Source organism: Armigeres subalbatus, chromosome 3 (genome assembly GCF_024139115.2).
Source record: "Armigeres subalbatus isolate Guangzhou_Male chromosome 3, GZ_Asu_2, whole genome shotgun sequence".
Taxonomy (NCBI): Eukaryota; Metazoa; Arthropoda; class Insecta; order Diptera; family Culicidae; genus Armigeres; species Armigeres subalbatus.
In genome coordinates, this window is record NC_085141.1 from 64,083,710 (window position 1) to 64,099,096 (window position 15,387).

At 40.4% G+C, this 15,387-nt stretch overlaps 1 protein-coding gene across 8 annotated transcripts in view; it reads right to left on the reverse strand.

Annotated features, from left to right (window-relative positions):
- Positions 1-983: 983 nt before the first annotated feature.
- The window catches only part of LOC134223602 (furin-like protease 1), an 800,923-nt gene continuing 786,519 nt past the window's right edge, over positions 984-15,387 (reverse strand). For all 8 annotated transcript variants that reach the window (XM_062702787.1, XM_062702791.1, XM_062702786.1 and 5 more), the window contains one exon: positions 984-2,103. In XM_062702787.1, the coding sequence (XP_062558771.1) occupies positions 1,244-2,103 (860 nt within the window). In that variant the 3' untranslated portion in view covers positions 984-1,243. The remainder of the gene's footprint in view (positions 2,104-15,387) is intronic.

Here is a 15,387-nt window from a genome sequence, read left to right on the forward strand (position 1 = left end):
CACGATATAAACAGGCGCGGAACAGACAAAACTCGATTTTCCGGAGGAAAAAGCGTCAGTAGGAAGATCGAGACCGTGAAGAGATGGAGCAACTGTACCGCGCTATTAATACACGAAAGTTCTATGAGAAGCTGAACCGTTCACGTAAGGGCCACGTGCCACAGCCTGATATGTGTAAGGACATAAACGGGAACCTTCTTACGAACGAGCGTGAGGTGATCCAAAGGTGGCGGCAGCACTACGAAGAGCACCTGAACGGCGATGTGGCAGACGAAGATGGCGGTATGGTGATGGACCTGGGGGAACGCGCGCAGGACATAATTCTACCAGAGAAATTCGGAGACGCATAGTGGCTGGAAATCGTACGTACTTTGGACTCCGCAAGACGCTCCGATCGAATAGAGTTCGCCGCCGTACCAAACTGACAATCTACAAAACGCTCATTAGACCGGTAGTCCTCTACGAACACGTGACCTGGTGTTTTCGAAAGGAAAGTGCTGCGTACCATCTATGGTGGGGTGCAGATGGCGGACGGTACGTGGAGGAGGCGAATGAACCACGAGTTGCATCAGCTGTTGGGAGAACCATCCATCGTTCACACCGCGAAAATCGGACGACTGCGGTGGGCCGGGTACGTAGCCAGAATGTCGGACAGCAACCCGGTGAAAATGGTTCTCGACAACGATCCGACGGGCACAAGAAGGCGAGGTGCGCAGCGGGCAAGGTGGATCGATCAGGTGGAAGATGACTTGCGGACCCTCCGTAGACTGCGTGGTTGGCGACGTGTAGCCATGGACCGAGCCGAATGGAGAAGACTCTTATATACCGCACAGGCCACTTCGGCCTTAGTCTGAATAATTTCCTCTCAACTACATTAAAATCCCAGTATAATGCGCAAAGTTCATTTCAAATTGATTTGAACTTTAATCGATAGAATGATTTGTGATATTTTTCACCCAAAGAAACAAGACAAAGTAACGAAATATTTTTAAAAATAGATTTCTACTTTAATCAGATCATTTTTGTTTCGTAACCCTACTCTACTAATTTAAAAGCTTCATTAAAACACTGGTTCATTTGAATTCAATCGCGTTCAATCAATCCTTTGCATCGCACTTTCACCTGTGACTATTGGATACACAATCAACTACACACTTCGTACAGCACCTGTTATCACTACCGGTTCGATACATTTTCGAATACTGGATAAAGTGCTCCAGGCGCATATAATCACGTTGCACCCCTATCGCTCCAGTGGTGCAATGATTCGGGTGGCCATAAAATTTCTGCCCGACTCGTCGCTCGAGCTCTCGGCCAAAATGTCATCAATCTCGTCTCGAACCAGCTCGGCGTAGGATGGTTCAGAACCAACATTGGCTTCGTCGGTTTGCACCCGATCGTACTGGTAATCGCCTGTGCCACCGACGCCTGCACCGGCTCCTATCAGGACACCCCTGAAGCAACGCCTCCATAGTAGATAGATGACCACAAACGCCACCAGCAGTGTAGCCCCTACGACAGTTATCATAATGAGGTAGTCAGTCGATTGCCAGCTCTTATCGGACTTTTGACTATCAGCCTGGTAGGATAGTGTGGCATTAGGCCGGGATTTATTTGTTCCGCCTGGACGTTTGTTTCCGGTTATAGAGACGCAGTGGCGCCGGAGAGGCTTAGAAGAATGCGACGCATCGACATCATTGTCGTCGACGAAGGCAAATAGTGGTTGGCACTCGGAGCAGTGAAATTCGTCCGGGCCAACACACTTGAGGCACGTGGGATGACACTGGATGCACTGTCGGCTTTGCTGCTGGTCATGAGGTTGAGTGTCACGTTCTTGTGGCGATAGCCTGGCTGGTGTCATCGGTGCGTTGCCATCGACATTGTTGGAATCATCGTCGACCAGCTGGAAGGCGATAGCTGCCGCAGCGCTGCGTCGTAATGAACCTTTCGGTAATGGTTGCTGCTCGATGAAGGCACTTTCCTTTGTGGCAGTGGCATCATCGGGGTTTGGATTTTCAGTCGGGTCCGCATCCGACGGGAAGGTTGAATCCGGACATGTACTGTAACAGCGGCCTTTGTACGGGTATGACGTTGCGCCACAATCTGCAATAAGAATGTATGGAAAGAAATATTCGGATTCGATTGAAATTTGCTACCAAGAGTTGTATGCGGAGTTCAATCCTGTGGATACCGATATCTGAGAATCACACGACAGTGAGTTAGTAGATGCACCATCACCAGATTAATGCGAGATATGCATAGGTTTTCAGCAGTACTCAAGAATGTTGAATAAATATGGAACAGAGAAAATTATTAAGCTCTTTTAGTGAAATGTCTTCATCTGGTCTTATGAAACATAAAACTTTGCAAGCTAAAGTGTTACCATACAAAACAGACATGGAGGCTCAATTATAATTTTGGTTGAAAAATTTAATGAGCCACTTTTAGTGGAATGTCTAGTGGAACTCATAAGACGAGGTTAGTACTATTCCGTTTAATTCCACCCCGTCGTAACCTTTACAGATACATATTTCGACCTGAACTGCAAAGCCGTCTTCAATGTCTTGTATTTGACTCGACTTTTTTACTTACTCGGCACAAGTTTAGTCGACTCTACCGGATTTTTTTTTGGAAAACGTGTGTAAGACTCCTCAGCGCCACATGCAATTTTCTAACGGCGGCTCGGTTTAAAATTGTCCTTCAAACATTTCGTCGGTGGGTGACGAACAATACCTTTTTTGCCTTTCTCGTACAACTTGCCGAAAAGCTCCGAGAACGAAATTTTTATAGAAGGCTCGTCCACCCACAATGTTATATACCAATCGATTCAGCTCGACGAACTGAGCAAATTCCTGTCCGTCCGTGCGTGTGTGCACAAAAGTTAAAAAAAAATTGTAATCAATTTTTCATATAGTAACCCTCACAATTTGCTTTCGAAAAGTGTTAAAGCCTTTTCGATTGCTATTGAATTTGATAACGATCGGCCATTGAGTTTAAAAGCATGGTGTACCAAACCAAAATGTTGGTGTCTTGGTTAGATGCGAGGAAGACAGTATTATTATTAGGTGAATTTAATTGGGTATATTATAAATATTTTTTGCATTTTTCGGCAATAAGCAATAAACCCGAGTGGAAGCAATAAGTTTGAATATCAACAACTTCGCACTTGCCACATAAGTAAAAAAAAAATCTGCTTATCAAAACATATAATCTGTAAAAAAAATTTCAACATTTGAATACATCGTATCAGGGGAGAAGTACAGCCGAGTGGATAAAAGTATTTTGCAATAAAACATGAAAATATTTTTTTGTTGTACGAGAAAGGCAAAACGTCTTTTGATATTTTTCTCGTTTCGCAAGCTTAAACATAATGGAGCAATTCTGCTCACTTTTAATTGAGACAGAATGTTTTGTGGGTTCGCCACCCACTCTGAAGGTCGTTTTGAATTCGATAGTCATAGTGGAAAACACTAAAAATACGCACGAAAAAAAGTGCATTGCCTGATCGCAGGTTCGTATATTGCCATGCCGTATTGTACAAGCCGACCATTTATAGGCGTAGAATCACATCAAACACATTTCGAAGTTCACTTCGTTAATGGTGCGCTGCTTGCATTGCAATTGTTGCAGGATCATTTCTCCAAGACATGTTTGGCCAAACACGAAGGAGGATGGTGCGATTACTGGATGATTGATGAAGCCGGCTTCGTTGACGGCCGCTCGACAACGGACCAGATCTTTACTGTACGGCAAATACTTCAAAAATGCCGTGAATACCAGGTCCCAACACACCATCTGTTCGTTGATTTCAAGGCGGCATACGACAGTATAGACCGCGTAGAGCTATGGAAAATTATGGACGAGAACAGCTTCCCTGGGAAGCTTACCAGACTGAACAAAGCAACGGTGGATGGTGTGCAAAACTGTGTGAAGATTTCGGGCGAACATTCCAGTTCGTTCGAATCGCGCCGGGGACTAAGACAAGGTGATGGACTTTCGTGCCTGTTGTTCAACATTGCGCTAGAAGGTGTCATGCGGAGAGCCGGGTGTAACAGCCGGGGTACGATTTTCAACAGATCCAGTCAATTTATTTGTTTCGCGGATGACATGGACATTGTCGGCCGAACATTTGCAAAGGTGGCAGAACTGTACACCCGCCTGAAACGTGAAGCAACAAAAGTTGGACTGGTGGTGAATGCCTCAAAAACAAAGTCAGGGAATCATTTTTTCGTCGATGCGCATACGAAACAAGCGACAAAAGAGAACCAACGACAAAGCTTTGTTTTTGTCGGAGATAATAATGACAAAGATCCGAAAATTTCTGTTCATGACAAAAAAACAGACAATTTTGTTGCTAACTTTTCATTCCGTTAGTTTGCATTCTCTTTAGAGCAAATTTCGGTTTTATGCTATCGTAGTTTCATCTTTCATGGAGATATTCGAGAATCTAACGCTGATTACAAAAATAGTCTCGTATTCTCGGAAATATCAGAGCATGCAAGGCAAATGATTCTTGTCATATTGTGTTCAGGTTCTGACAAAGGCTTGTTGCAAGGTACGTTTGTCAGTAACAAATAGAGTTTCCATTTCCCGGCCATTTTCGTTGTCCCGGGATTCGGGATGAACTTTTTCGTATATCCCGGGAAATCCCGGGATCCCGGGATTTTTGGATGTTTCCTTAGAAAACTTATGTTTTGGTTTAAAAACGATTTTATTCAACTAAGACTCTGTAAGAAATTTAATGATTGGTCAATTCGGTGACCTTCTCGAATTCCTATTAAATCCACGATTTAAACGCGATTCTGAATATTTGAAGGTGATGCAATGCTTGAAATAGGTTTTGTAAAACCAGCTTGAGAATGTTCGTACTTTTAACTGTAGTATACGTTACAGTTAACTCGATAATTATCGATAAATCAACGCTCACTTTATCGTCAACGAAACATCATCGTACAATCGTTATCGTTATCGAAGTCGACGATAATTTATCGATTAACAACCCTGGAACAGATTATGGTGCAGAAAGATTTCAGATCTTAAACATAGTGTCGATGGATTATCTACAGAAACGTAATCGCAGTCCGGGATCCATGGATCGGGCGCATAGGTCTCGTGGCATCGTGGGATCATGCATTGGTTGCGAAAGTCATGGGTAGCGCCGTACAGAATTTAGTGGGAAGTTCGAACTTTCGGTAGCTTGCTAGTTGGTCAGTAGGAGTCCAAGCGAAGCTTTGGTCAGGAGCTGGTCAGCAGCAAGAACCAAAAAAATAGGTAGAGCATCGGGGTCGGACCACTTAGTTTGTTGTACGAACGTCGATTGGAAAGACATGAATTGGATCAAGAATTGTTTTGGAGGCAAGAAGCTCAGGAAGACTGCCTCAATGTTGGGTGGCGCGAGGAGATTAGCAAGGCGAATATCAGCTAGTGTACACAACCTCGCTGTAGACGGGAGATGGGTAGGAAGCAGGCGCTAAATAGATGTAGCTGATCTTGTACTGTAGATACTTGTCGTTTAATTAATAGAGCGCTGTCAGTAGCTGCTAGAAAAAAAACCCAGATTAATCCACCTAGCGGTGATGGTGCCTTTCTCGACCTTCGTAAAATGTGTGTGCTTGAAAATAGATGAGCTAGTAGCTAGGAGTAAAAAAGAAAAAAATCTTTGTCCGTTCTATGAAAATCGGATTATTTCGAGCAGAGATATTGTAGATCCAGTTGAAAACCGAAAATCATATTTTGTCCCATTCCCGGATGTCGCAACTGCATCGCGAGTGGTGCACGACTATGTCACAGATGCGCACCACTCGCGATGCAGTTGCAACATCCGGAAATTCCAGAAAATGCGAATGTCGCAAGACCTCGGTTCGGTTTTCAACTTGATCTACAATATGCTAATAAGAATTTTGACAATTTTTATCCTTTTCCAATCTTTTTGACGTACATACCCCTGTTTTATTTTACCCAGTCATATATTTTAAGGATATTACTTTGGGATGTTTGTTAAACTGAAGCTCCGACTACACAAAAAGAAAACGAAAATGTCATTCCCATCAAGCGAGCGGAGGGCAATATTTGTTATGATAAAATTCCCATGACCGTCCTTCTGCCAAACTCCCGTATGAAGAGGGAGGGAAGTGTATCGCTTTCGAAGAGAAATTATAGCCTTTCGGTACAACTTTGTTGCACAAGAAAGGCAAAAATTAAGGCCAATTTCTCAGGTAATAGTCAAATCTGGCCAATTTTCAATAGAAAATAATAGAACAGGATTCCGCGTTCAATGCAATTTGTTGTGAGTAAATCGATCGAGGGTAAGTGCATTAAAAGTGAGCTAGGCTTTTCTACGCGCTTTTTTATAACACAAAGTATTGCGATTTTTTTCACCATTTAGACTCTTATGATAAAAATTTCGTCTTACTCAGATTTCGCTTTCGATTTCGCTGCTGGCTACCGTACGCATTACACTTGAAGATCGTTACAGCTGCCGCAACGCAAGCCTCCCTCATGTTTACATATTTAATTCATTGTTCTCAGCTCTCCAGTTGATCATGTTTACACAACAAGCTGGTGCTTCGATGTTTACATTCAGTCCCATTGTTATCAACCGACCACGTGCTTGACAGTCAAGGTAATCTATGAAAAGGTTGTCGAAAATGCCTTGGAATACAAAATTGACAACTCTTGAATTTCGTCGAGCGAATCTAATCATTCGTGAAAAATACAATATTTTGGCCATAATTTCTGTGCCCATAGTCCGATCTTCCAAATTTTCAATAGAAAACAATACGGCAGGATTCCGCGTCGAATGGAACTTGTTGCAAGTAAATCGGTTCGGAGGATAAGTACCGAAAAAGTAAGCTAAACTTTTCGCACTTTTGGTGGGCGCACACACACACATACACACACAGAGACATCGTCTCAGTTCGTCGAGCTGAGTCGATTGGTATATAACACTATGGAACGCCAGGCCTTCTGTAAAAGTTTGGTTTTGGAGCGAACATATAGCCTTTCTGTATACTTTGTAGACAAATGACAAAAATGGTGTTTCGGCCATAACTTCCGATTCCATATTTTGATCTGGCAAATGTTCAATAGGACACATTGGGGCAGGATTATGCGTCAAATGCAACTTGTTGCGAGCAAATCAGCTGAATATAAATGCCTTAAAAATGAGTGACATTCTTTACGCGTTTTAGCCATAACTTCCGATCCCATAGTCCGATCTGGCCAAGTTTCAATAGGAAACTATGAAACAGGATTCGTCGAATGCAACTTGTTGCGTGTAAATCGGTCAAGGTTAGGTGTCCAAAAAATAGGTGACATTTTTTTTGTAGTTCTTCTATAAAAGAAAGGTATTTTGGCCATGACTGCCGATCCCATAGTCCGATCTGGTCAAGTTTCAAAATGAAATTATGGGACAAGATTCTGCGTCGAACGCAATTTGTTGCAAGCAAATCGGTTGAAGATAAGTGCCTAAAAAGTGAGTGACAATTTTTACGAGATTTTTACGTATAAATTTGTATTTTGGCCATAACTTTCGATCCCATAGTCCGATCTGGCCAATTTCAAATAGGAAACAATGGGAAAGGATTCTGCGTCGAATGCAATTTGTTGCGAGAGTTAACACATAGCGACGAACGACATTAAACTCTACAAGCAGCATCAGCACTTCTCAAGTGGGTCACGAACGCCGGGACAACGAACGCCGATAAAAACAATCACAACATTGTCGAGGGCACCGATCGATCTATGCTGAGTGGGCTCAACCGCCGCGGGACCGTCATCGCTGAAATTACATTTTGAGTTTTGAACCTTGAATAAAGTCTGTTCTGTTTTTACCATCGACCGACTCGGATCATTCTTTTAAAAGAACCTCCCGGTAAAAAGTTAACTGGCGCCCGAATAGGGACCTTGCCAAAAGTGGGAATTGTATAAGTTACAAGTGGTGAAAATCGTTAATTGTTAACAAGTGGAAAAAATCCTAAGTGGATATCACAAAATCCGAAAGTGGTTCAAGGAGCCAGTTCACCTGTTACAATCCGGTTCAACGAGCCCCATCACGACAACGAAAGCGAGAGCCAGGACACCGAAGCTGAGAAGCTCGATCGCTACTAGGACCCCGAGTAGCAGCACTGCAGCGGCAAAAAGGAATCACCCCGAAGTAGCTGCCTGGTTTTCCCCCACCGAGCGAGGCCGCCCTAAGTTACAACCCAAAAAGTCCAGGAATTTCATCATGGTACTGGCATTAATGTAAGTAATTTTTATCATTATTATCTAAAAGTGTAAGTGACAAACCAATTGAAACCAAGAAAAAAAAAAACATTTTTCTCCATCGTCATTACCCATAAGTGAATATCTTTATCCGATCAATTGTGACAAAATTTCGTTCTACCGAGTGGAAACAAAACAGTGCGACGGTCGAAAACAGTGCGACGGTTTTTGATTTTTTTTACCTTTTGCTTTCATATGAGCAAGAAAATCCAAGTAGAAGCATAAAAGTGTTACTGTGACGAGTAGATTTTATTTCACTCTTCCTAATTGCTAGCCTCACTAATTGATTAACCATCAGTGAATACAGCTAATTTGCTTTTCAAAATATAATTGATTAAAGATCATACAGAATTCCTTCAAAAAAACCTAGGGTGGACATTTACTTCAGAAACATAATGGCCACCAACAACGTAGTAAATAATAACATGACTGCAGACGACTTTATCGCTATTGGTAGAGTCCCCGAATTTGTACGGTCAGTCAACTCATTCAGCGGTAATCCTACTGAATTAGTGGACTGGTTGGCCGATGTAGATTCCATTTTTCGCACTTATAATGCCAGGAACGCTACAGCTGATCAAATCAATCTCCTTCAGAGAGTGATACGGCGAAAAATTACAGGCGAAGCAGCCGACATCCTAAAACGCAAATAATATTACGTGTGATTGGGATGAAATTAAAACGACACTTGTTCTCTATTATAGAGACAAACGTGACGTAAAAACTCTAGATTTTGAAATGACTACAATTAAAAAACTTCCCAACGAAAACATCAGTACTTATTATAGCAGAGTAAATGATGTTTTGACCCACATAATTGCTCAAATTCATACTGATGATAAATTGAAACTTAATGCAGCAGTACACATAACATACTTTCGGGACAAAGCTCTCGACGCTTTTATTAGAGGATTGGAAAATCCTTTGAATATTTTATTAAAAGTACAAATCCGACATCGCTCGGACAAGCATACCAATTTTGCATGGACTATTATAATATGAACTTTAGGTCTGCACCTTTCAGAAACGAGTTGGGCAACCAACCAACACCTAAACCTAATGAGCCACCAAAGATAAATATTTCCAACGCCCGATCAGGTTTACCACCTCCGCTCCCGCCAAAGTATTTCTTCAAACCAAACCAGCCTCAACCAAATCGTTTCAGATTCATGCCACCGCCGCAAAGAACATTTACTTTCGCCCCACCGCAAAGACCATTTCCCTTTGCTTCACAGCAAAGAACATACCCTTTGCTCCGCCACAAAGAACATTTCCCCCACCGGAACCAATGGAAGTCGATCAAAGCCTACGATCGCGAAATTTAAATTATGGAAATCGCCCTCCAATGAACATGAAACGTCCTCACCCTCCTTCCCAACAACATACAAATTTCAAAAGACAAGCATATCCACTTGAGGATACATACCAAAAATTTGAAGAACAGTATGACTACTACGATTACGACCCATACTATAATTATGACACTGGATACGACTCATATTACAACGAAGAAACACAGCAAGAAACAGAAACCCAAAACATACTCGACGCCAACGTTCCGTTAAGTGACGAAAATAGTGCTGTTCAAAATGATAGTAACCTTGCATCTACCAATTTTTTAGAATGGACCCCAGAGTGGTAAGTATGCCATATATAATGCTGAAAACCACTATCGGAAATTTTCCTTTTTTAATTGATACAGGCGCTAATATTAATATTATTAGTCCCAAATTAGCTTACACTTTCAAAAATGCGAAACCATATAAACTACATGCAAGAAATATTTCTAGTGCAAATGGCAACTTCAATACTTCTTCAGCAATTAATATTAATTTTTTTTCACCAAAAATTGACCATACGGCACAATTCATACTTCACAATTTTCATAACTTTTTCGAAGGAATCATCGGAACCGGCATACTAAATACATTAGGTGCAATTGTTGACTTGGCAAACAAAAATTTAACATTACAATTAGGTGAACAAAAACTGACCATACCCCTCCTGTCCTACATTCCCCAACGACAAGCATCGAATAGCTTAACTGTGACGACACCCGACACCTTTTACGGCGACAAAATTGAACTCGAACGTACTGACTGCAACGCGGATATACAAAAGCAATAATGCATTAGACCCAACTTCATTCAGAACAGCTCATCTTTCAGAGAACCAAAACAAAGCATTGCTAAATGTACTCCAAAAGCATGACTACGCTTTTCATAAGCCTGATAATAAACTTACATGCAGCACGGTAGTTGAATGCTCTATCAACACCATCGACGATATCGCGGTTCACCAAAAGGTTTATCCATATCCAGCAGCGTATGTTGACGAAGTCAATATACAAATAAATCAACTTTTAAATGATGGGATAATTCGTCCATCCCGCTCTACTTGCACCTCACCCGTTTGGATTGTTCCAAAGAAAACGGATGCATCGGGGATAAAAAAATTTCGTATGGTAATCGATTATCGTAAGTTAAACGAAAAAACCATATCAGACCGTTATCCCATGCCGGAAATTAATTATGTATTGGACCAATTGAAAGGCCAAAAATTTTTTACAACTCTTGATTTGGCATCTGGTTTCCACCAGATCAGAATGAAAGAGAGCGACATCGAAAAAACAGCGTTTTCAATCAACAATGGCAAATATGAATTCACAAGAATGCCATTTGGATTAAAAAATGCGCCGGCTATTTTTCAACGAGCCATTGATGATGTGCTCCGTAAACACATTGGAAAAATCTGCTACGTATACATGGATGATGTAATTGTATTTGGCAGAAATTTTGAAGAAGCCTTGACAAACCTTGAAACTATTGTCAAAGCATTGAACGATGCAAATCTAAAAATTCAGCTTGATAAGTCTGAATTTTTGCATCAAGAAATCGAATTTTTGGGATATGTGATTGGATCCACAGGAATCAAGGCCGAAGATACCCAATTCCTAATTCGATAAAGGAATTGAGATCTTTCCTTGGCATGATGAGTTACTACAGAAGATTCGTAAAGGATTTTGCAAAATTGCTAAACCCTCACGAACCTTCTAAGGGAGAGAAGAACATGAGTTCAACAAAAATCAAACTCGACGAAGCTGAGACAAAATGCTTCGAAAAAATGAAATCAATACTATCATCTTCTGATGTGTTGGCATATCCAGACCATTCAAAGCCCTATATATTGACCACAGATGCATCAGACTTTGCGATAGGCGCTGTACTTTCACAAGGTGAAATTGGGAAAGACAGACCGATCCATTTCGCGTCACGGTCTTTAACAAGAGCCGAAGAAAAACATTCTGTTCCTGAGAAAGAAATGTTGGCCATATTTTGGGCTCTTAAAGTATTCCGAAACTATTTATACGGAGCCAAATTTAAAATTTTTACAGATCATCAGCCTTTGACATTTGCATTATCACCTAAAAATACAAACACCAAATTAAAATATATGAAATCTTATCTTGAGGAACACGATTACGAGATTGCCTATAAACCAGGTAAATCGAATGTCGTTGCGGATGCTCTTAGTCGCATCGCATGCTCTATGACTTGTACCCAACATTCAGCTGACGATAGTGATGATATGTTCATCATATCTACAGGAAGCACCCATTAATGCCTTTAAACACCAGGTAATAATAAAAAGAGGTCCAGACAAAATAGAAACTACTAATCCTTTCCCTAACTATACACGAATTTTAATTCATATAAACGATATTAATGAAAACTCTATATTTCAGGTTCTGAAAGAATACGTTGATCCGACCAAGTTAAACGGATTATTAACTGAGGAGAAAATCATGGGTCAAATACAAGAAGTGTATAAAAAACACTTTTACTCAAGAAAACATGTTAAAAATCCGTTTTCTCAAAAAATCCTCATCGACGTACCGGAAGAAGATGTTCAATGGAGAATTATTGACACACCGCGGTTTAGAGGAAAACAAAGCCCAAATCCTCAGGAAATATTATTTTCCACAATTGAATAGTAAGCTTCGAGAATTCACGAAGAACTGTCAATTGTGTCAAGAAAATAAATATGACCGTAATCCTATTCATTATCCACTTCAAAGAACCCCTATCCCGAATACACCTTTCCAAATTGTACACATTGACATAATGTTTTAGAAAAATTAATGTTCCTAACGTGCGTCGATAAATTTTCCAAGTTCGCTCAAGTCCAGCTAGTAGAATCAAGAGCAACCGTTGACATAATGCCTGCTGTAAAAGAAGTTCTCACAAAATTTAAATTACCGGAAATTGTCGTAATGGACAATGAAAAATCGTTTATTTCTGGCGAATTAACAAATTTCTTTAATGAAAACAAAATCGCTTCTTATATAGCAGCAACTGGACGAAGTGAGATGAATGGAGTAGTCGAAAGATTTCACTCCACTTTACAAGAAATTTACCGAATCACGAAGGCAGAAAATCCACGAAAAAAACCAAAACAGCTTGTCGAAATGTCTTTGATTAAGTAAAATTCCACTATCCATTCTTGTACTAAATTCACACCCTTTGAAATCATTATTCCAAGCTCCCAAAGTTCCAAAATTATCGAAAACGTTTACCAAAATCTGCAGAAAAACAAAATCGAGACCTAGAATACCATAACAAAAGCTGACTCCAAAACACATAAACGAAAACCAGGAAGCCTTTGAAAAGACAAGAAGACGGATAAAAACCGTCCCACGTTATAAAAAAATAAAAATCAAAAATGTTCACAATAGCACTATAACAACTTCTGATAACAGACGAGTCCACAAAATGACCTAAAAATTCGATACACTTAATTTCGTTTTAGATTTTACTGTTACAACTCTTTGGAGGCGGTACTCAACAGACGATCGCCATACATAAAACGGACAAATTACCTCTTTTCCTATATGATAAAGGCCCTGGACGTATTCAAATAAGTTCTCATTACTACATCCACCACTTTAATTTGGAGTCATTCAAAATTCAAATACAAGATTTAAAATTAAAATTCAAACAAATAGAAGAAAATCAGTTTACTAGTCTCATATTAGATGAATTTAACGAGTTAGATACCAACTTAAAAATTTGTTACCAATCAGAAGAAGAAAAAGATGGAATCAGTTAGGAACAGTATGGAAGTATATCGCAGGAAGCCCTGATGCTACAGATCTTAAAATTATCAATAGTTCGATTAATGGCCTTGTTAGCAACAATAATGAACAGATTAGAATAAATAGGGAAATTTCATTGCAAATGAAGGAAATAGTGTATAAAACAAAAGAATCCATTGACTTGCTTAACTCAAAATCATCTGAACTATATTCTGTAAACATATTTTTGAATCTTAAATTCTTGAATGATAAATTAGATCACATTATTCAAACAATTGCTTTAGCCAAAGTAGGGATACTTAATGAAAAGGTATTGAGTCAGACAGAAGTCGAATTACTTGTTAAAGATTTAAGCAAAGAAAACTTGACTGTTTGGAACACCGCCGAAGCACTTACCTACGTCACCACATCAATAGTCACCAACGAACTCGACATCGCCCTTTTACTTAAATTGCCCAAACTAGACCCGAGAGTTTTAGAAAATCTTTGTTCTACCAACTTGGTTTAATCGTCAACAAATCCATATTTCCAACCACAATTATCTACACCATGGAACTCAATACTACATCGTAAACAGCCTACAGCCAAAGATCTTTGACGCTAAGGACGCTACACTAGATTCTACAGCCTGTGTGTCCAACTTGTTAGATGGGAAACCAGCCAAATGCGATTATCTAGCCAACCCGACGGAAGAAATCGTAGCAATCGACAACCAACATCTTATCACCAATGTGTTAGGAAATTTTACCCTACACACCAACTGTGGTTTGTCTGAAAGGAACCTGTCTGGAACTTATCTGATTTCGTTCAACAACTGTGAGGTAACGATCAACAATCAAACATTTTCGAACTACAACCAGAATATAACAGGTAAACCTGATCCATGTACCGATGTATGGCATTCCCATCGAAAAACAACGTATTGTTGTTAATTTGAGCCTACATCACCTGCACAACCTGCATCTAGAAGCTAGGAAGGAGATGGAGCAAATCCGTTTGAACACTACAAGTATTCAATGGCCACATTGGACAGTCTTTGGGGGATTATCATTCTCTCCGTCATCATATGTGCTGTTCTCTTTTGTATATCTTTCGTAACAGAAAACCAGAGGTGGAAATTCAAATGAACCAACAGAAGACGACGCCGGAGGAAACAAGGACATTTCAAATTTTGCCGCTGAGTGAAATTGTTCGTACGGAGCCTCACACTGAAGGGGACAAGTTAACACACATAGCGACGAACGACATTAAACTCTACAAGCAGCATCAGCACTTCTCAAGTGGGTCACGAACGCCGGGACAACGAACGCCGATAAAAACAATCACAACATTGTCGAGGGCACCGATCGATCTATGCTGAGTGGGCTCAACCGCCGCGGGACCGTCATCGCTGAAATTACATTTTGAGTTTTGAACCTTGAATAAAGTCTGTTCTGTTTTTACCATCGACCGACTCGGATCATTCTTTTAAAAGAACCTCCCGGTAAATAAGTTAACTCGAGCAAATCGGTTGAGAATAAGTGCCTGAAAAATGAGTGACATTTTTTACGCGCTTTTTACGTATAAATTTGTATTTTGGCCATAACTTCCGATCGCATAGTCCGACCTAGCCAATTTCCAACAGGAAACAATGGGAAAGGATTCTGCGTCGAATGCAATTTGTTGCGAGCAAATCGGTTGAGGATAAGTGCCTGAAAAATGAGTGACATTTTTTGCGTCGTTTTGTGCGCGCACACACACAGACATCACCTCAATTCGTCGAACTGAGTCGATTGGTATATAACACTATGGGTCTCCGGGCCTTCTATAAAAAGTTTGTTTTTGGAACGATCATATAGCCTTTACCGTATACTTAGTATACGAGAAAGGCAAAAAGGCAAAAAAATAAACTTTGGCGATATCTGTTTAATACCGATCTGTTTAATTTTTAATACGAAACAATGGAACAAGATTCTGCGTCGAATGCAACTTGTTGCAGGCAAATCGGCTAAAAGTAAGTGCCTAAAAAATGAGTGTGAATTTTTCTT